Source organism: Loxodonta africana, chromosome 10, assembly GCF_030014295.1.
Source record: "Loxodonta africana isolate mLoxAfr1 chromosome 10, mLoxAfr1.hap2, whole genome shotgun sequence".
Lineage (NCBI taxonomy): Eukaryota > Metazoa > Chordata > Mammalia > Proboscidea > Elephantidae > Loxodonta > Loxodonta africana.
The window spans coordinates 119,116,093-119,137,060 of NC_087351.1; the positions used below are offsets into that span (position 1 = coordinate 119,116,093).

Here is a 20,968-nt window from a genome sequence, read left to right on the forward strand (position 1 = left end):
TCTTTGATTGTGGTAAGATTGATTATAATATGTCTTGGTGACTTTCTTTTGGGATCTACCTTATGTGGGGTTTGATGAACTTCTTGAATAGAAGCTCTTTTACAGTATCAGGGAAATTTTCTGCTAACAAATCTTCAATAGTTCTTTGTGTATTCTGTGTTCTCCCCTCCTGTTCTCATACCCCAATCACTTGTAGGTTATTCCTTTTGATATAGCCCCACATAATTCTTAGGGTTTCTTCATTTTTTAAATTCTTTTATCTGATTTTTCCTCATATAAGTTGGTGTCAAGTGCTTTTTCTTCAATCTCACTAATTCCGACTTCCATTGCCTCAATTCAGCTTCTACGACTTTCTATTGAGTTGCCTAATTGTGAAATTTTATTCTTAGTCTTTTGGATTTCTGTTTGCTGTCTCTCTATGGATTCTTGCAGCCTGTTAAATTTGTCATTATGCTCCTGTACAACCTTCTTAAGTTCCTCTATTGCTCTGTGTGTTCCTTTGCTTGTTCTGCCTTTTGTCTGTTCTCCTTTCTGATCTCTTGAAGAGTTCTGTATATTAGTCTTTTGGATTCTACCTCCGGTAATTCCAAGAAGTTACCTTCCTCTGGAAGGATTCTCGAGTCTTTGTTTTAGTGGCTTGCTGAAGACTTCGTGGTCTGCCTCTTTATGTGATTTGTTATTGACTGTTGTCTTTGAGCCATCAATAAGTTATTATATTTATTTATTTTGTGTTTGCGTACTGTGTCTTACTTAGCTCGTCGTTTTGTTTTGATAAGTCGAAATAGGCAGGTCATGTGATCTAGTTCTATTATTGGTGTCTTTTAAGCTCTCGCATCCTGTCTCCAGGTGGCTAGAGCTGTTACCATGTGTGTGAGCCCAGGAGTCCATTTACTTTTCTTGTGTGGATTCAGCTCAGGTATCCAGGTCATCAGTCACCAAGTGTGTGGTGCAGGCTCTCACCTACAGTCCTAGATGGGCATGGGTGATTGGAGTAGGCACAGATATCTGGCTGCAGTAGGGGGTCATCTGCTGATCAAGGCAGGGGGCTGACTGCTGCCCCTGAGGTCTGGGTGGAAGGTATGTCCCTGTTCCCTAGAGCACGTAAGTAGGTGGGTGTTGCAGTCGGACTATGGGCACGCAGTGCTGTTGGCTGTAAGGATTGGGAGTCACCACTTATTCTTGGACCCCTGTCATGGGTGGCTTGGTAGAGTGTGTGGAGCCACCAGTCCTCAGGTCCTTGTTGTGGTTAGGTGAGGACCCTGCTTAATGGGCAGGGCGGTGTCAAATGTCACAGATCTGCCACTCCCCTTTATAGCAGATACAGATGAAAATAGGCTTCAGGTATATACCCTGTTATACTGTGCTAATGAAGGCCTACGCTGTTGAAGTGGGCCCACACAGGCCTATGCAAGGCATATGAAGGACTATGAAAGGCATTCAAAATCCATGGACCCCTTATGCCTGTGCCTAGATATAGGGGCTGTGCCTGCCTTGGCTTCCCAGCTTAGGGGCTGGCAGATTATTTTCTCCTGTTTGTTAATTCGTTCCCTCTCCAAAGCCAGTAGAATGGCTCAGAGTGTGTGATGGGTCCTACTTCAGGCCCAAGGAGTACAGCAATCACTGAAGCTGGACCAGGACCCAGAGCAGAACAGGGAGGGGGCGGGTAAATGGGAGAGAGGTACTTTCCAAAATGGGTTTTTTTTTTTTGGCGCGGTAGGTTAGAGGCTTGTACTTATCTTTCGCCAATTGAGCGCTGCTTCTCACTGATTCTGAAGGCGTGAGTAGCTCTCCACCGCTTGGTCTCTCCTGACATGGAAAACACATCCTGAGTGCCACTCCTTGCCTCGCTGCTCATGCCAGCTTATGTGGCCTTCAGGGTGCCGGTGCCAGCCAGGTTAAGTCAGGCAACTCCTTGCTGCTTCTGAACTGTCTCTCCTTCCCCCTGCCACTCAGTCCAATTCCTCACCTTTGTCCTTGATGTTCAGGGCTCCTAGACTGTCATATATAATCAATTCACTTGTTTTCCTGGGTCTTTGTTTTAAGAAGAACGACAGGAAGCCTTTGACTACTCTGCCATCTTGGCCCCACCTCCTACATCTTTGCTTTTCAATACTTTAAAGAGGTCCTTTGCAGCAGATTTACCCAATGCAATGCATCATTTGATTTCTTGACTGCTGCTTCCATGGGCGTTGATTGTGGATCCAAGTAAGATGAAATCCTTGACAACTTCCAAATTTTCTCTGTTTATTATGATGTTGCTTATTGATCCAGTTGTAAGGATTTTTGTTTTCTTTATGCTGAGGTGTTAACTACTTAATTATTCAGTATTGCTATAACAGAAATACCACAAATGGATGTCTTTAACATGCAGAAATTTATTCTATCACAGTCTAGTAGGCTAGAAGTCCAAATTCAGGGCCCCAGCCCCAGGGAAAGGCATTCTCTCTCTTTTGGCTCTATAGGAAGGTCTTTGTCATCAATTGTCTCCTGGTCTAGGAGCTTGTCAGCTCAGGAACCCCAGGTCCAAAGGACATGCTCCCCTCCTGGTGCTACTTTCTTGGTGGTATGAGTTACTTCTGTCTCTCTGCTAGATTTTCTCTTTTATATCTCAAAAGAGATTCACTCAAAATACAACCTAATCTTGTAGATTGAGTCTTACATCATTAACATTACTGCCTCTAATCCTGCCTTATTAACATCATAGTGGTATGTTTTACAACACATAGGAAAATCACATCAAATGACAAACTGGTGGACAATCACACAATACTGGGAATCATGGCTTAGCCAATTGACACACATTTTGGGGGGATACAATTCAATCCATAACACACACCCCTGATAACCACTAATAAACTGGTCTGTCTGCATTTCCCTATTTCTGGATATTTCGTATACATGGGATTTCACTCAGCACAATTTCAGCAAGGTTATTCCATGTTGTAGCATGTATCAGAACTCCGTTTCTCTTTATGGCTGAGTAATGTTCCCTTGTATGGATGGACCACAGTTTGTTTATCCATTCACCTACTGATGGAGATTTGGGCTGTTTCTACTTGTTGGCTGTTGTGAATAATACTTCAATGAACATTGGTGTATAAGTATCTCTGTTTCTGCTTTCAAGTCTTTTGGGTATGTACCTAGGAGTGGAATTGCTGGATAATATGGTCAATGGGTTTTGACAAATCAACACGCAGTCTTGCAATATAGGCAAGCCTATCTTTGCAAAGTTCCAGCCTATTGCAAATTTTATATCCTGTGCAAACACATAACCTCCTGGCCAAAAGTGGTTTTTTATGTGCTGGATGGGGTAAGTTTCTCCCCTTGGGTGTGGGTATTCCTGTACCCCACCGTCTCCTGAGGCTCTTGGTGAGGTCATGAGGCTGATCCAAAGCTCACACCGATCCCTTGAGTCCAATCAGCCCGTTCTTCCCCCGAGTCTGCTGCTAGGTGTGCCGCTGGTTAATTCCCTCCCTTTGCAGTTAAGCTTACTCCCTAACAGGACCCGTCAGGGTGAATCCAATTAGTGTTCAAGGTCTGGGAACTCCTGGGGAATGTTTTCTGTAATTGCCTCTTTCTCTTCTTCTGAAAATTAGCCGATGAAAACCTTATGGATCACAACAGAGCACTGTCTGACTCTTGCTTTGGATACCTCATCAGGAAGGATCAATTGCTGGAGGAGGACATGACGTGTGGTGAAGTAGTCAGCCAGAAAGGGCAAGGGAGATCCTTGGTGAGATGGATTGGCTTCGTATCACCCTTCTGACCTCACCAAGAGCCTCAGGAGAGGGAGGGACACGAGGATGGACTTGAACATGCCAGCAATTGTGAGGATGGTGCAGGACTGGGCAACATTTTGTTCTGTTGCACAGGGATCACTATGAGTTGGAAACAACTCTACAGAGCCATCTGTCTGTCTGATCTGTTTTTTGTCTGTCTATCTTTGTAGCCATCTATCATCTCTATCTAGCTATCTATCGTCTCTCTATCTATATATCTATCATCTATCCATTTAATTCTTCTACCTCCCTAAATGGAGGTGGTCACCAAGTCAGCCTTCCCAATTGTTCTCAATTGCACCTGTCCTTTCTGCCTCCATTACCACTGCCCAGGCCAACCCTGAAGCATGCGGAGGACCCTGCAGCTTCTCCCTGCTTCCCTGTCTCTTGAGCCCCGAGCCAGCTACACAAATCTTTCAATTTGTACCACTCAGGTCTCTTTTTGCTCAAAAGCCCACAGTCCCCCCACTTTTCCACTTGCTCCAGGATAAAATCTGGGTTTCGAGGCTCCCTCAGTACGGCTGACTTTATTTCCTTGTTTGAAGAAATAACGTTGCTTCCAGATTACCAAAATAACATCTGCTAATCGTAGGGCATTAGAAAAATAAAGGATATCTAAAAAACACACAGGAATCATTCAAACATTTTTTCGAATATCATGGAGATTTAGCGTTCATTCGTAAGTGCTGCAGCCACTGATGTTTTGCCTCCTTTGCTGATTTTTGCATTATAATCTTAGTGTTTTCCTTTCTTTTACAATGTTTAAATCATTATTCACTTGTTACGACAATACTTGCATTGTGGAAAATCCAGAAAAATATTAAAATTTAAATACAAAGATCACACACATTCTCCAGGTCTGGGATAACCATGAGTCAGAATTGACTCCACAACAACCAACATAAAACAATACTGTGAGCAGTTTTCCATGTCAGTTATGGCATATTAACCTTTCTCATAGCTCTAGAATGTTCCATCAGGGACTGTTCCCTGGCTCAGCTAACCAGTCCCCATTGCTGGGCTGAGCCTCCTGCTGAGTGCCTTTCCCGTGCTTGTCTGAGGGTGGTGACCTCGGGCCACCCACAGTGTCACCAGAGGGAGAAGCAGTCTGTGGCTCCTCAGAGCTTTTTTTTTTTTTTTTTAATTGTGGTGAAAATATACATACCAAAACCCACACCACTGCAGCAAATTCTACACTTACAACTCAGTGCGGCGATTGCATTCCTAGGAGCTGTGCAGCCCACCCGGTAACCACTAAGGACCTTTGGTTTCTGTATATTTCTTATTTCATGTAAGTGGGCTCATCCAGGATCTGTCCTTTTGTGACTAACTTCGCGCGGGGTGGCGTTGTGGCCTGCACCAGGACTTCGTTTCTCGTTATGGCTGAGTGGTATCACACAGTGTGCGTCTACTACATCGTGTTAATCCGTCATCTGTTGATGGACATTTAGGTTGTTTCCACCTCTCGTGACAAATGCTGCAGTGAACACTGGTGTGCAGGTTTCCGTTTGTGTTCTCACCTTCTCTTCTTCTGGGTAGAGACCTAGGAGTGGGAGTGCTGGGTCATGTGGCAGTTCTATGTTCAACTTCTGAGGATCCGTCAAACTGTTCCCCTCAGTTGCTTCATCATTTTACCTTCCCACCAGGAGTGGATGAGAGTTCATGTTTCCCCACAACCTCTTCAGCACCTGTGCTTTTCCTTTTTTTTTTTCTCTTAAATCATACCATTCTAATGGGGGTGAGGTGGTATCTTATTGTGGTTTCGATTTGCATCTTAAGCCCTTGGCTGCTAACCAAAACGTCTGTGATTCGAACCCACTATCAGCTTCATGGGAGAAAGATGTGGCAGTCTGCTTCCGTAAAGGTTACAGCCTTGGAAACCCTCTGGGGCAGTTCTATTCTGTCCTATAGGGTCTCTATGAGTCGAAATCGACTGAACAGCAACAGGTTTGGTTTGGGGTAATGGCTAATGAAGAAGCCTGGTGGTGCAGTGGTTAAAGAGCTCAGCTGCTAACCGAAAGGTTGGTGGTTTGAACCCCCAGCCACTCTGCAGGAGAAGGACGTGACAGTCTGCTTCCTAAAGATTACAGCCTTGGAAACCCTATGGCACAGTTCTACTCTGTCCTGTAGGGTCATTAAGAGTCTAAATCAACTGGACGGCAGTGGGTTTGGTTTTTGGGGGAGGTTTAATGGCTAATGACATTGAGCATCTTTTCATGTGCTCTTTGGCCATTCAAATATCCTCATTGGTGGAATGTCTGTTCAAGTCCTTTGCCCATTTTGTGATTGGGTTGTCCTGAGAGCTCTTAGTCTGTTCTCCAATGGTTTTCCAAAGGAGGGCTGGTGTCACCCCTCACCATGTGCCGTGGACCCACTCGCCACACCTATGCCAACCCAGCAACCTGGCAGGCAGAACACAGCCTCTCTGCATGTTGGAGTTTTACTTCCGTGACTTCCAGCAGACCTAGTGTAATTGTGGGTCTGTTGCCCGGGGATCATGAGGGTGATGCAGGACCCAGCAGCCCGCCTTTGGGACACCTTTCCACCCTCTGCCATGTTTCCTATTGATCTGCAAGAGACTGTCACATACCAAGTACATCAATCTTTGCCTGCAATGTACTCTGTAAATATTTCCCCTTGCCTTTTAACTTTGTTTATGGTAGATTTTTGGCTGAAGGGACATTTAACACTTCCAAGCAGGCAAACCTTCATAATTTCTCTGTGTTTTTATTCTCAGAAAGTGACTTCATATCCAGAGGCAGTTTTCTCATATTTGATGCTTTTTATGTTTTTTTTAATTGTAGTAAAATATACATAACTTAAAATTTACCATTTTAGTCATGTTTGAGTGTACAAGTCAGTGGCATTAAGTACATTCACAAGGTTATATACCCATCACTACTATATATTTCAAATTTTTCTCATAATCTCAAACAAAAACTCTCTATCCTTTAAAGAATTGTTGCTGTCATCAGCTGCTGTCAAACAGACCCCCAACTCATGGCCACCCCAAGACCCATCACAACGAAAAGCTGCCCAGTCCTGTACCATCCCCATAACGGATTATAAATCTAACTGTTGTGATCCATGCAGTTTTCACTGGCTGATTTTAGGAAGTAGCTTGCCAGGCCTTTCTTCCTGGTCTGTCTTAGTCTGGACGCTCTGCCGAAACCTGCTCAGCATCATAGCAACATCCAAGCTTCGACTGCTGCACATGAGGTGTATTGGCCAGGAATAAAACCCGGGTTTCTTCCGTTTTATTGTCTGCATGGTGGTGGCTAGTGAGGTTGTCATGCCTCGGCTGTCCTGCTAGTCTGTCATCTTCTCCCTATTTATTTGCTCATTCATCACATGGGCGTTGTCGTAGTCATCTAGTGCTGCTGTAACAGAAATACCACCAGTGGATGGCTTTAACAAAGAGAAATTTATTCTGTTAACAGTCTAGGAGGCTAGAAGTCCAAATTCAGGGTGCCAGCTGCAGGGTAAGGCTCTCTCTTTCTGTTGGCTCTGGGGGAAAGTCCTTGTCATCAATCTCTAAGGGCTTCTCAGTGCAGGGACCCCAGGTCCAAATGACGTGCTATTCTCCTGGTTCTTGTTTCTCGGTGGTATGAGGTCCCCCGTGTCTCTGCTTGCTTCTCTTTTTTATATTTCAAAAGAGATTGATTTAAGATACAGCCTAATCTTGCAAACTGAGTCCTGGCTCATTAACATAACTGCTTCTAATCCTGCCTCACTAATGTCATAAAGGCAGCATTTACAGCAGGTAGGAAAACCACATCAGGTGACAAAATGGTGGCCAATCACACAATACTGGGAATCAGGGCCTAGTCAAGTTGGCGCACATTTTTCGGGGACACAATTCAATTCCTGACAGCTCTCTAGCTGCTCCTGGGTCCCAGGCATTGCTCGGCTAGCCACAGGGACCGGCCTGGCACAGGTCAGGGCCCTCTGCATGAATGGGCTCCCTTGCCTCTGGGCTTCTGGGGGTCAGAGGAGAGTGAGGCCTGAGTGCTCGTTCCCTTGGGGGTCACCACGGGCTGGCCCGGCCCTCGCTGGAAGGTCACAGCCCTTTAGTGGAGGTCCCCCCATACCACTCTCTCCTTCTAGTGCCTGTGACTGTTCCCTCCTCTGGCCCTTTCCCCTTCCTACCCCTGGCACCCTGCACTGTGAGAGGTTTCCCCTCACACCCACTGAAAGGGCCATTTCCTGTCAGAGCCTCTTTATCTATAAGTATTATGTAATCAATATGCCTGTTAATAACATGGCCCCTTGCCTCCTGGATGTGGCCTTGTCACCCTTATTCCCCTTAAACACTCTCCCATCCCAGACTTCACTGTCATAGGGAATGGCCCAGTGGCCATCCACTTCTTATCACAGCTCTCCTGCGCCAGGAGAAGGCGCTGCAGAGCCACCAGCCCAAGCAGTCAGAAGCCACAGAGCTGACCAGTGCCAAGGCCCTGGTCACTCACTTCACCAGCTGGAGTCTCCCAGCGATAGCGCAGAGGCACAGAGGTGCGGACCCTCCTCCCGACGCAGCTCCGCGGCGCTTCAGGCGCGAAGACGCATCTCTTGGTCCTTGTACCAGCAGAGGGGGCTCCGAGGTCCCGGCGCCGGAGGGGTCCCCGCGGTCCCCGCACAGGGAGCAGGTCTCTTGGGGGCGCGGCCGCAAGGGCCTTCTGCTCCATCACGCCGCCACCCTGGCGCGCGCCACGGTGAACTCAGGCTGACAAATGAACCAGGGCTGAGCCGCGCTCTCCATCTCCAAGCACCCAACTAGAAACGCAGGAGCCGGAACTGCAGGCAGTGGGACTCAGCGACCAGGGGCGGGACCCCAGGAAAGGGGCCGCCAGGTGCGACCTTGGCCCCTGATGAGGAGTCGGAGCTTATGTCTCCTTGACGCTGCAGAAGTCAAATCGGCCCTATAAACGGAGGCATTGGGGAGGCTGCCATGCAGGCTGGTCATCATCAGCTTTTCCAGGGTGTCCTCCTGGGACCCCAGGGCTCTGAGTGGCCCTTTCCTCCAAGCCACTCCCAACCCGGCCCTCTCACCCCCAGGGTGGCCTGCAGACCATTCCCTGGAGAAGGACACCATGCTTGGTAAAATACAGGGTCAGTGAAACAGAGGAAGACCCTCAAGGAGATGGACTGACACAGTGGCTGCAAATGGGCTCAAGTGTAACTATTGTGAGAATGGTGCAGGACTCGGCAGCGTTTCATTCTGTTTTATGAGTCAGAACCGGCTGGATGGCATCTAACGACAACAATCTTTATGAGAAAAGACTGGGGAGCTGTTGGCTGGCTTCAAACCTCCTACCTTCCCACTAGCAGCTGAGTGCTTAACCATTGTGTCACCAGGATTACTTCAGAAAAAGTCATAAGAAATGGCAAGTGGTTCAAAATATCTGGAGGGGGCCGGGTAAACAAGGCCAGGCTCACTGGAAGGGCTTCCTCTCAGGCTCCACAGTATTCATTGTGGGTCTCAGAGTCCTAAGGGGAAGATGAACACAGTGCCATTGTCAAATACAGAGGAAGACAATGTGGAGGGACAGGTTCTAGCTCAAAGAGTGACCCTTTACCTAAGTGTTACCTGTCCACCTTGGAAATCACAGAGAGCACAAAGAAAATAAAAACCAACCCATGATCCCATCATTGCTAACACCTTGGTGTCCATGTTGTCAGTTGCTGTGGGGTCAGCTCCAACTCACGGTGACCCACGTACAACAGGATGAAACGTTGCCCGATACTGTGCTGTCTTCCCCATTGGTATGCTCCAGCCCATTGTTGTGGCCACTGTGTACACCGAATGACTTCCAACCTAGGGGCTCGTCTTCTAGCACCACCGTGTGCACCGAATGACTTCCAAACTAGGGGCTCGTCTTCTAGCACCACCGTGTACACCGAATGACTTCCAAACTAGGGGCTCGTCTTCTAGCACCACCGTGTACACCGAATGACTTCCAACCTAGGGGCTCGTCTTCTAGCACCACCGTGTACACCGAATGACTTCCAACCTAGGGGCTCGTCTTCTAGCACCACCGTGTACACCGAATGACTTCCAAACTAGGGGCTCGTCTTCTAGCACCACCGTGTACACCGAATGACTTCCAACCTAGGGGCTCGTCTTCTAGCACCACCGTGTACACCGAATGACTTCCAACCTAGGGGCTCGTCTTCTAGCACCACCGTGTACACCGAATGACTTCCAACCTAGGGGCTCGTCTTCTAGCACCACCGTGTACACCGAATGACTTCCAACCTAGGGGCTCGTCTTCTAGCACCACCGTGTACACCGAATGACTTCCAACCTAGGGGCTCGTCTTCTAGCACCACCGTGTACACCGAATGACTTCCAACCTAGGGGCTCGTCTTCTAGCACCACCGTGTACACCGAATGACTTTCAACCTAGGGGCTCATCGTCCAGCACTGTATCAGACGATGTTCTGTTGTGCTCTACACAGTTTTCATTGGCTAATTTTTGGAAGTAGATCACCAGGCCTTTCCTCCCAGTCTCTCTTAGTCTGGAAGCTCTGTTGAAACCTGTCCACTGTTGGTGACGCTGCTGGTATTTGAAATATAGGTGGCATCATTTCCATCTTCATAGCAACACGCAAGCCATTACGGTACGACAAAGGGACAGATGGGTGGTGGGCTGTACATATTACTCCACGTTTTAAAAAAACTAACCCACAAATAGGATACCAGGTAAAAAAGTGTGCTCTGTGCCCCTGCCTCCCTGTATGTAAGCATTTCTGCATCAGCGGATGCTTGAATGGGCTCTGGACCAGGATGCAAGGGTCACACCCCGGCACCTCCCTTCAGCAGTCACAGCTCAGGAGCTGTGGTATAACCTTGGCGCGCCACAGTTTCCTCATCTGCTGGTCCTGGGGTGACAGGCGAGACTCCCAGCCTGGATGGAGACAGGGCTGTTGTGTTGATTAACGGCTAGGAACAGTGCCTGGAGCGGAGGAGGTGCACAGCTCCGCGGTGGCAGCTGGTGTCCAGTGCCAACGCTCCACATGCATACTTGGTCCCCCATTTCCTCACCTGACCCCCAGTTGTGCTTCTTGCCTGGGCTCAGATCCTGGAGCCACAGACACAGTGTGTCAGGTGGTCCATTCATTTGACTGCCACTGCACCCTCATCCTGTCCCTCAGAGCAGCTTGCCAAAGCTAGACTCAATGGGTGCCTGTCTCTGGCTGGCCCCCAAAGACAATGCGTCCCCACGGGGCACTGGCACCGTCCTCTGAACAGTCATCCCCTCCTGCCTGCCCCAAGTCCTAGGTGTGAGAGCCACGGGCAGCAGGAGCCGCAGTGTAAGATAACACCCGGTCAGCTGGCCAAGGACAGAGCGACCCTCGGAACATGTGGGAAACACTGAGCCTCTTGTTCTCTCCAAAGTGTGACCCGCTCTCGGCAGCGCAGCTGTTTGCAGCCAGAGATACAGAAGTTACAGCTGGAGGCAAAGGAGGGAGCCGCTGGGGGCCTGTGTGGAGACGGAGCAGTCCATTTGCCCGGCCGGGGAGTTTCAATAAAACCACTTAGAGAGGACCAGGCACAAACAGGAGGACGGGGAAAAGCAACTGTGCGATATGGGGACACGAGGAGCAGGGGGCTGCCAGGAAGCTTCTCAGTCTCAGAGCAGGATCCGGTGACTCTGGCCAGGCCTGCCACCAAAGAAGGGGGGCGCTCCGCCTCGGTTCCCCTGCCCCCAGCAAAGCCGCCTTTCCTCTGGGGCCTTTCCCCGCCCCCCAGCTCGGCTGGGCGCGGAGGGTGGCGCCGGTCCTGGCCTTCTGCCTGCCTGGGCCCCCAAGTTCGCCCTCGGGGGAGGGTCCCGGGGGCCGTCCCGCTCCCAGGCGTTTGCTGTCGATTGTCCGAGACGCCCGCTGGACAACGGGAAGCTAGGACATAAAGGGGTCCGGGGATCAGTGCCCACAGACGCGCAGCCTGGCACCCCCGGGGCCCCGCAGACTAGCCGGGCAACGCGCGCCCGCGATCCTGCCCTCCGACCTCAGGGCACGGGGTACGCAGTGACACGAGGGCCCGGAGACGGGGAGGACGGCAGGGGCCCCGGGGTCGCGGCGGCGGCGGCCGGGAAGAGCCGGGCGCTCGTGCCTGCGGCCAGGAGCCCCGAGGGCGCGCTCCCAGGGGGCGGGGCGGGGCGCGCCGGGCGGGGCTGTGCGCAGGCGCGCGGACACGCGCCCCGGGGAGCGTCGGGGCCCGGGCGAGCGCGGGGGGAGGACGCCGACCTCACTTCCGGCGGGCTCTGCGCCGGCCGTGATTGGGCCCGCTCGGCGAGCTCGCGCTCCGGCCAGCCAATCGGCGTCGCCGGCCGGGGGGCCGGGGCCGCTCGGCGGGCGCGCGCGGCGGGCGCGCGCGGGGGCGGGGCGGCGGCGGGCGGGGCGGGGCGGGAGCGGCCGCAGCCTCCGACGCCCGGCCGTCCACGTCCGGCCCGCCCGGCCCGCGCCCGCCGCGCGCCCCCATGTGACCGCGCCGCCGCCCTCCGCGCCGCCCGCCGGCCGCAGCCCAGCCGCCCAGCGGAGCGGCGGCGCCATGGCCGAGCGGGGCCGCCCCGGCCTGGCCGGGCCCGCGCCCGGCGCGCTCAACACGCCCGTGCCCATGAACCTGTTCGCCACCGGGGAGGTGGACGGCTCCAGCCCCAGCTGCGTGCCCAGGTACGCCCGCCGGCCGCGGGACCCGTCGGCGCTCGGGGCGCCGGGCCGCGCTTTGTCTCCGCGCACCTGCTCGGCCTCGCCTGCCCGCCGGCCCCGTGGGGGTGGGGAGGGCCCGGGCCTCCCACCGCCGGGCCTCTGGGCCCTGTCTTCGCACACGCGCGGCGCTGCGCCCAGGTCCCTGGCCCGGGGTCCCCGTGCGGGGGTGGGCCCGGGCCGCCGGGGTCCCTGTGCCGGGGGTGGGCCCGGGCCGCCGGGGTCCCGGTGCCGGGGGTGGGCCCGGGGCGGCTGGACCGGACGGGGTGTCTGTGAGGCTCGCAGGTCTTCTGGCGGCCCCTCTGCGGAGCGCACCTGGCGCGCCTCTGCGCTGCGCCCCATACCTGTCCGTAGCCGCATGCGGCGAGGTAGAGTAGACTCAGGACAGTTCTCCCGTCCGAGCACCACAGGTTCCCTTGGCTTCCAGCCGTAAGACCTCAGGGCGTGGGGCTGACCGCCAGGGTGTGCGGCCTGGGAGGACACACGACAGAGGACGTGATGGTGTGAACTCCCGGGACGCTTTTGATGTGCTGTCTTGACGCTTTGTCCTGCTGGCTGCAGCCAGTCCACTCTTTGGTCTGTTTGAGAGTGCCTGGTCATTTAGCAAGATCTTATAAACAAATCCTGCCTCCCATCGCCCCGCTAAGTTTACCGCCACAGAAAGGCCGCTTGGTAGGGAAAGCGCCGTTGTCCAGCTGTCCAGTTAGGTGAGGCTGTGGCTGGCCCGGTTGTGCCATCTCACTCAGCTTCAACTTGGTCCATTCTTGCCTGATGTTGCTTCTTTAACAGGTGTATTTTGAGCGAGGTGTTGGGGGCGCCTCAGGCTCTGGACAGCCAGGGCTTTGCTCTCCCCGACAGAGCTCAGGATGGCACGTGGCAAGACTCCCAGCCAGGTGGAAGCTCCCCAGGGGAGGTGGTGTTTGTCACATCTAAAATGCACAAGCCCTGGAGGACCAGTAGAGTCAGAAGTTGGGGTGGGCAGCAGGACTGGCTTGGCCAAGGGCTCCAGACCCTTTTCTGCCCCTCCACTGGGAAATCTCTGGGGCTAAAAAGCCAAACTCAGGGGTGTCTCCCAGGCTAGCCTCCTCTCCCTTTCCTGTCCCAGTGATGGCCCACACCCAGGGGTTGTCCTGGAGCCCCTCCCCGCAGAGCTTGCAGACATCTAGTCCTCTGGGTATGCCCCTTTGCCTTATCTGGACCTCTTGTGTGGGCTCCCTTCTGACACGGCTGCCTTCCGGCAGCGCTCCCTGAGTCCCGCTTGCCCCTCCAGGCCCCACAGGCAGCGTGCAGAGTGATGTCTGCCTTTGGGCCCCCTCTTCAGTGGTTCTTAGCACCCTCCAGTAGCATCAAAGGCTTTAACCCGAGGAGGGTGGAATGTGGGTTGAGGGTCCTGGCAGGCAGGGGCTACATCGAGGGGCCTGTCAGCCCTCTTGGAGTTGGGCTTTGAGGGCTTGGGGACCAGCTTGGCAGGGAGTGAAGGACATGGCACTGGAGCCTGGCTGCCTCAGTGGAGACCAGCATGTGCTGTCCAGGCCCCAGGGTCCAGGGCAGCACTGGGGTTCTGGCCTAGACAGCGTGCTGGAGGGTGGTGGGCTGCGTCCTGTGAGAGTGGACCTGGTGGTCCTGGGGTGACAGAGGCACATCGGGGTGTGCAGGTAGAGGGTTCGTGTGTAAAGTACGTGCAGCCGCAGCCTATAATCTACACCTCACCATCGTGAGCACCGCCCTGGCTTCCCCGAGGTGGTGGTCGGCTTCCGTGTTTTCTGTGTGCGTGCACCCCTGTGCCCACTTTCTGGATAGTCTGCTCTGTAGCAGTGCACATTGGGGACTGTGTAAAAGGCCAGCCTGCCTACGTGCTGCCGTCTTGCTCAGTGTTAGGCTTCTGAGATGCACCTGGTGATGCCCTTGGTGCCTGTAGGATTCCCCAGTGCAGTGAGGGCTCTGTACCCGTCTTTTGTTGAGGGGAATGGCCTTGTCTCTTCTCCACCTGTGGCTGGTTACGAGTGTGCCTGCCTCACCATGAGCTGTACGGCAGGAGGATGGCAGGAGTTGTGCCAGCCCGGATGAGGGGCTGTGTTGCCCTATATTCTTGCCAACACTTGTCTGACTTTTAGTTTTTGCCAGTTTGGTGGGCTTGAAATGGTATTGTGTTTTTAATTTGCATTTCTCTGATGACTGATGTAGGCCATTTGTACTTTTTGTGTCAAGCTTTGAATCCACCAGCTGCTCCTTGGAAACCCTATGGAACAGTCCTACTCTGTCCTATACCATTACTATGAGTTGGGATTAACTCAACGGCAATGAGTTGGTTTTTGGGTGCCAATTTTCTTTCTTCTTTTTTTTTTTTTTTTTAAATTAAGTCTTAGGAATTTCTATTGTTGTTGCTAGGTGCTGTCAAATAGGTTCCAATTCATAGTGATGGTGTGTACAGCAGGATGAAACACTGCCTGGTCCTGCTCCATCCTCACAGTCGTTGTTATGTTTGAGCCCATTGTTGCAGCCACTGTGTCAATCCAGCTCATTGAAGGTCTTCCTCCTCTACCAAGGATGATGTCCTTCTGCAGGGAATGGTCCCTCCTGATAGCATGTCCAAAGCACATGAGATGAAGTCTTGCCATCCTTGCTTCGAAGGAGCATTCTGGCTGTACTTCTTCCAAGACAGATTTGTTCATTCTTCTGACAGTCCATGGTATATTGAATATTCTTTGCCAGCATCATAATTCAAAGGCATCAGGTCATCTTCGGTCTTCCTCATTCATTGTCCAGCTACTGCATGGATGTGAGGTGATTGAAAATACCATGGCTTGGGTCAGGTGCACCTTAGCCCACAAAGCGACATCTTTGTTTTTTTTTTTTAACACTTTAAAGAGGTCTTTTTTAAAATTTTTTTTTGCATCAGGAAGTTTCTATAGGGAACAGAAATCTCTAGGTTCTACGTGTTGGAAACTCCCTCTTCTAACCTTGCAGTCTTTGGGTGAGCTCTCAATGTCAGCTCTGCTGCGTTACCTATCATTTTCTCTGGGCTTTGGTGTTTGGTCTCCCTTCAGAACTCCTTCCTTCCTACAAGGTCTCCAGAGAGTTCACCTCTGTTCTTTCTGGGAGACTGTGCCAGGCACAGTGGGGCTGTAAGTCAGGTAGGGTGTAGTCACGCTGTTTCTCCAGGACCACCCGTTGGCCCAGCACCACTGTAGACAGCCATCCTTCCCTGGCCCTCACTGCTGGGATTCCCAAAGGTCCTGGTGTGTCCTCTTGCCAGGTGGAGCACCCTACCCGGTCTTCAGGAGGGGCTTGGTCATTTTGGACCCTTGCATTTCCCAAAGTTTTCTTTCTTCTGTTGAGGCTTCTTCATTAATTTATCTTTTAAATCTTTTGAGGTTGGACATCTTTCTCCTTGTTTATCGTTCATTGGTCTTTTTATTTCTACAAATCCCTTGTTCATGTCCTTCATTTAAGGAGAATTGTTGAGGTGTAGCTTATCTACGAGGGCAGTGGTGGTTCTGTGGTAGAATTCTCACTCAGAAAGTGGCGTGGCAGAGGCATCTGACCTCCTCTAACTTCACAAGCGGGTAGGAGAATCAAGATCAACAGCCCAAGGGTGATTCCTATGAGGGGAAGTTCAGACATACCTCTTCTCGCCATCCCTTTTTACCAATTCGGACACCAACTGTCCATCCCACAGCACTCTTTACTTATCTGCCAGGTTTGATAGTTCATTGCAGTGGCCATACAAAACTCACAGACCACACTCACAGTTACGGGGTTTACTAGGGAAGTAACAGGTTACAATTCAGGTTCAGGAACACTCAGCGTACAGTTGTTTGATCGGGACAGGCTTTTCTCAGCTGTGCTGGCAGGCAGGCCTCTCTGGCATGAGACCTCTGCCCTGCTCAGGCAAGTGTTACAATGCTCTTTTAGCTTGCTGATAACTGCCCTGAGGCATCCCACTCCACCAGTAAGCCTTGCCTGAAAGGTGCTCAGCTCCAGCTCCTGGGTCTGCAAACCTAGCTCCACCAAATGTCCAGAGGCACCCTACTCCACCAGCAAGCCCCCTGCCCGAAGGTGCTTAGCCATCTTGCTCCTAGCCCACACGCTGTCCCCTGCTGGTCTCCTGTCGAACTTCTGCCTCTGCTGCTGCCATTTCTCTGCCTGTGTCTCCCCGTCTTCAGTGTTACAGCTCTTCCGCTCGGCCTCCTGGTTCCAGGAACTTCTCAATGCAGACATCCTGGGTCCAAAGGACGGGCTCCACTCCTGGCTCTTCTTCCTTGGTGGCGGTGAAATCCTCCTCTCCCCATTTCTGGAATGGCTCGTTTTAAGCCTAGTGGAATGGCAAAATTGACCAATCCCCCTATTAGGGTTTCGTATATCATATTTGCATGTTCCCACCCCTACATGTATACTGTTAACTTTACCTGCATCGTTAGCAAACTATCCGATCCCCTTGGTAGGCCATAGTTACCTTATTTACGTAGTTCCACCCAGTCACTGACAAGACTATGGCTAAAGGAAGGACCATATGAAGTAATTCAGTTGCACCGCCCTTACCTTCCATGCAGGAGACCTGAGTTCAATTCCTGGCCAGTACATCTGTAAAATGGTGGTGTCCGAAGTCCTGTGACTCCACGAGTGGGTGGAGAATGGAGAGTCAAGATCAGCAGCCAAGAATGATTCCAGGACGGAGGTCAGACGTACCTCCTCCCCCCAACCTTTTTACCAAATCTGACGCCAGCTATCCTCCGCAGGCAGTCTCTACTTCTCCTCTAGGTTTGGTAATTTGTTGCAATGGCCACGCAAAAGTCGCAGACCATACTTGTCTTAGGCTGGGTTCTCTAGAGAAGCAAAACCAGTGAAGTGTATAAATATATATAAAGCGAGATTTATATCAAGGAAACTGCTCCCGCGGTTGTGCTGTTGTTGTAGGTGCCGTTGTGTCAGTCCCGACTCACAGCGACCCTACGCACAACAGAACGAAACACTGCCCGGTCCTGCACCGTCCTTACAATCCTTGTTACGTTTGAGCTCATTGTTGCAGCCACTGTGTCAATCCACCTCGTTGAGGGTCTTCCTCTTCTCCGCTGACCCTGTACTCTGCCAACCATGATGTCCTTCTGCAGGGACTGATCCCTCCTGACAATGTGTCCAAAGTATGTAAGACGTGGTCTCGCCACCCTTGCCTCTAAGGAGCATTCTGGTTGTACTTCTTCTAAGACAGATTTGTTCATCCTTTTGGCAGTCCATGGTGTATTCGATGTTCTTTGCCAACACCACAATTCAAAGGCGTCAACTCTTCTTCGGTCTTCCTTATTCATTGTCAAGCTTTCATATGCATATGATGCAATTGAAAATACCCTGGCTTGGGTCAGGCACACCTTAGTCTTCAGGGTGACATCTTTGCTCTTCAACACTTTGAAGAGGTCCTTTGCAGCAGATTTGCCCAGTGCAATGCGTCTTTTGATTTCTTGACTGTTGCTTCCATGGCTGTTGATTGTGGATCCAAGTAAAATGAAATCCTTGACAACTTCAATCTTTTCTGCGTTTATCATGATGTTGCTCATCGGTCCAGTTGTGAGAATTTTTGTTTTCTTTATGTTGAGGTGCAATCCATACTGAAGGCTGTGGTCTTTGATCTTCATTGGTAAGTGCTTCAAGTCCTTTTCACTTTCAGCAAGCGAGGTTGTGTCATCTGCAGAATGCAGGTTGTTAATGAATCTTCCTCCAATCCTGATGCCCTGTTCTTCTTCATATAGCCCAGCTTCTCGCATTATTTGCTCAGCATGCAGATTAAATAGGTATGGTGAAAGAATACAACCCTGATGCATACCTTTCCTGACTTTAAACCAATCAGTATCCCCTTGTTCTGTCTGAACAACTGCCTCTTGATCTGTGTAAAGGTTCCTCATGAGCACAATTAAGTGTTCTGGAATTCCCATTCTTCGCAATGTTATCCACAGTTTGTTATGATCCACATAGTTGAATGCCTTTGCATAGTCAATAAAACCCAGGTAAACATCCTTCTGGTATTCTCTGCTTTCAGCCAGGATCCATCTGACATCAGCAATGATATCCCTGGTTCCATGTCCTCTTCTGAAACCAGCCTGAATTTCTGGCAGTTACCTGTCAGTATACTGCTGCAGCCGTTTTTGAATGATCTTCAGCAAAATTTTGCTTGTGTGTGATATTAATGATATTGTTGTATAATTTCCACATTCGGTTGGATCACCTTTCTTGGGAATAGGCATAAATAGGGATCTCTCCCAGTCAGTTGGCCAGGAAGCTGTCTTCCATATTTCTTGGCATAGACGAGTGAGCACCTCCAGCGCTGCATCTGTTTGTTGAAACATCTCAATTGATATTCCACCGATGCCTTCAGAGCAGCTTGGACCTCTTCCTTCAGCACCATTGGTTCCTGATCATATGCCACCTCTTGAAAAGGTTAGACATCGACTAATTCTTTTTGTGTAATGACTCTGTGTATTCCTTCCATCTTCTTTTGATGCTTCCTGCGTCTTTTAATATTTTCCCCATGGAATCCTTCACTATTGCAACTCGAGGCTTGAATTTTTCCTTCAGTTCTTTCAGCTTGAGAAACGCTGAGCGCGTTCTTCCCTTTTGGTTTTCCATCTCCAGCTCTTTGTACATGTCCTTATAATACTTTACTTTGTCTTCTCGAGAGGCCCTTTGAAATCTTCAGTTCTTTTACTTCATCAATTCTTCCTTTTGCTTTAGCTGCTCGACACTCAAGAGCAAGTTTCAGAGTTTCCTCTGACATCCATCTTGGTCTTTTCTTTCTTTCCTGTCTTTTCAGTGACCTCTTGCTTTCTTGATGGATGATGTCCTTGATGTCATTCCACAACTCGTCTGGTCTTCGGTCACTAGTGTTCAGTGCATCAAATCTGTTCTTCAGATGGTCTCTAAATTCAGGTGGGATATACTGAAGTTCGTATTTTGGCTCTCGTGGACTTGCTCTGACTTTCTTCAGTTTCAGCTTGAACTTGCATGTGAGCAATTGATGGTCTGTTCCACAGTCGGCCCCTGGTCTTGTTCTGACTGATGATATTTGAGCTTTTCCATCGTCTCTTTCCACAGATGTAGTCAGTTTGATTTCTGTGCGTTCCATCTGGCGAGGTCCATGTGTATAGTCGCCGTTTATGTTGGTGAAAGAAGGTATTTGCAACGAAGAAGTCGTTGGTTTTGCAAAATTCTATCATTTGATCTCCGGCATTGTTTCTATCACCAAGGCCATATTTTCCAACTGCTGATCCTTCTTTGTTTCCAACTTTCGCATTCCAATCACCAGTAATTATCAATGCACCTTGATTGCATGTTTGATCAATTTCAGACTGCAGCAGCTGATAAAAATCTTCTGTTTCTTCATCTTTGGCCCTAGTGGTTGGTGCGTAAATTTGAATAATAGTCGTATTAACTGGTCTTCCTTATAGGCTTGTGGATATTATCCTATCACCGACAGTGTTGTACTTCGGGATAGATCTTGAAACGTTCTTTTTGACAATGAATGCTACAGCATTCCTCTTCGAGTTGTCATTCCCAGCATAGTACACTATATGATTGTCTGATTCAAAATGGCCAATACCAGTCCATTTCAGCTCACTAATGCCTAGGATATCGATGTTTTTGAGTTCCATTTCATTTTTTATGATTTCCAATTTTCCTAGATTCATACTTCATACATTCCAGGTTCCGATTATTAATGGATGTTTACAGCTGTTTCTTCTCATTTTGAGTCATGCCTTATCAGCGAATGAAAGTCCCAAAAGCTTGATTCCACCCACGTCATTGAGGTCGACTCTACTTTGAGGAGGCAGCTCTTTCCCAGTCTTTTGAGTGCTTTCCAACCTGGGGGGCTCATCTTCCAGCACTATATCAGACAGTGTTCTGCTGTTATTCATAAGGTTTTCACTGGCCCATGCTTTTCAGAAGTAGACTGCCGGGTCCTTCTTCCTAGTCTGTCCTAGTCTGGAAGCTCAGCTGAAACTTGTCCTCCATGGTGACCCTGCTGGTACCTGAATACCGGTGGCTTAGCTTCCAGCATCACAGCAATACGCAAGCCCCCACAGTACGACAAACTGACAGACACGTGGGGGCAGGCTGAAATTTTCCAAGTCTGTGGATCAGGATAGAGGCTTCTGTCAATTCACGTAGCCACAGGGGCTGATAAACCCAAGATTGGCAGGTTGAAGAGCTCTCAGGCTGTGAAGATTAACGAATTTGAAGATCTGCAGATAAGTTGGTAGCTCAAGTCCCAAGAGCCAGAGGTCAGACGAACAGGAGGCAGTGCAGGATCCAGAATGAGCAAAGAAGCCAGGACATCTGCGTATATTTGGATGCAAGCCACACCCCCAAGGAAACTCCCCTTCAGCTGATTGGCTCAGATTCAATCATGGGCGTGATCACATGTAAACAGTGAGAATCATGGCACAGCCAGGTTGACACAGTCTTAACCGTCACAGTACTCAAGATTATGGTGT

At 50.4% G+C, this 20,968-nt stretch overlaps 1 protein-coding gene across 3 annotated transcripts in view; it reads left to right on the forward strand.

Annotated features, from left to right (window-relative positions):
* Positions 1-12,330: 12,330 nt before the first annotated feature.
* The window catches only part of PACS2 (phosphofurin acidic cluster sorting protein 2), a 92,780-nt gene continuing 84,142 nt past the window's right edge, over positions 12,331-20,968 (forward strand). For all 3 annotated transcript variants that reach the window (XM_064293098.1, XM_064293099.1, XM_064293100.1), the window contains exon 1: positions 12,331-12,452. In XM_064293098.1, coding sequence (XP_064149168.1) covers positions 12,331-12,452 — 122 coding nt within the window. The remainder of the gene's footprint in view (positions 12,453-20,968) is intronic.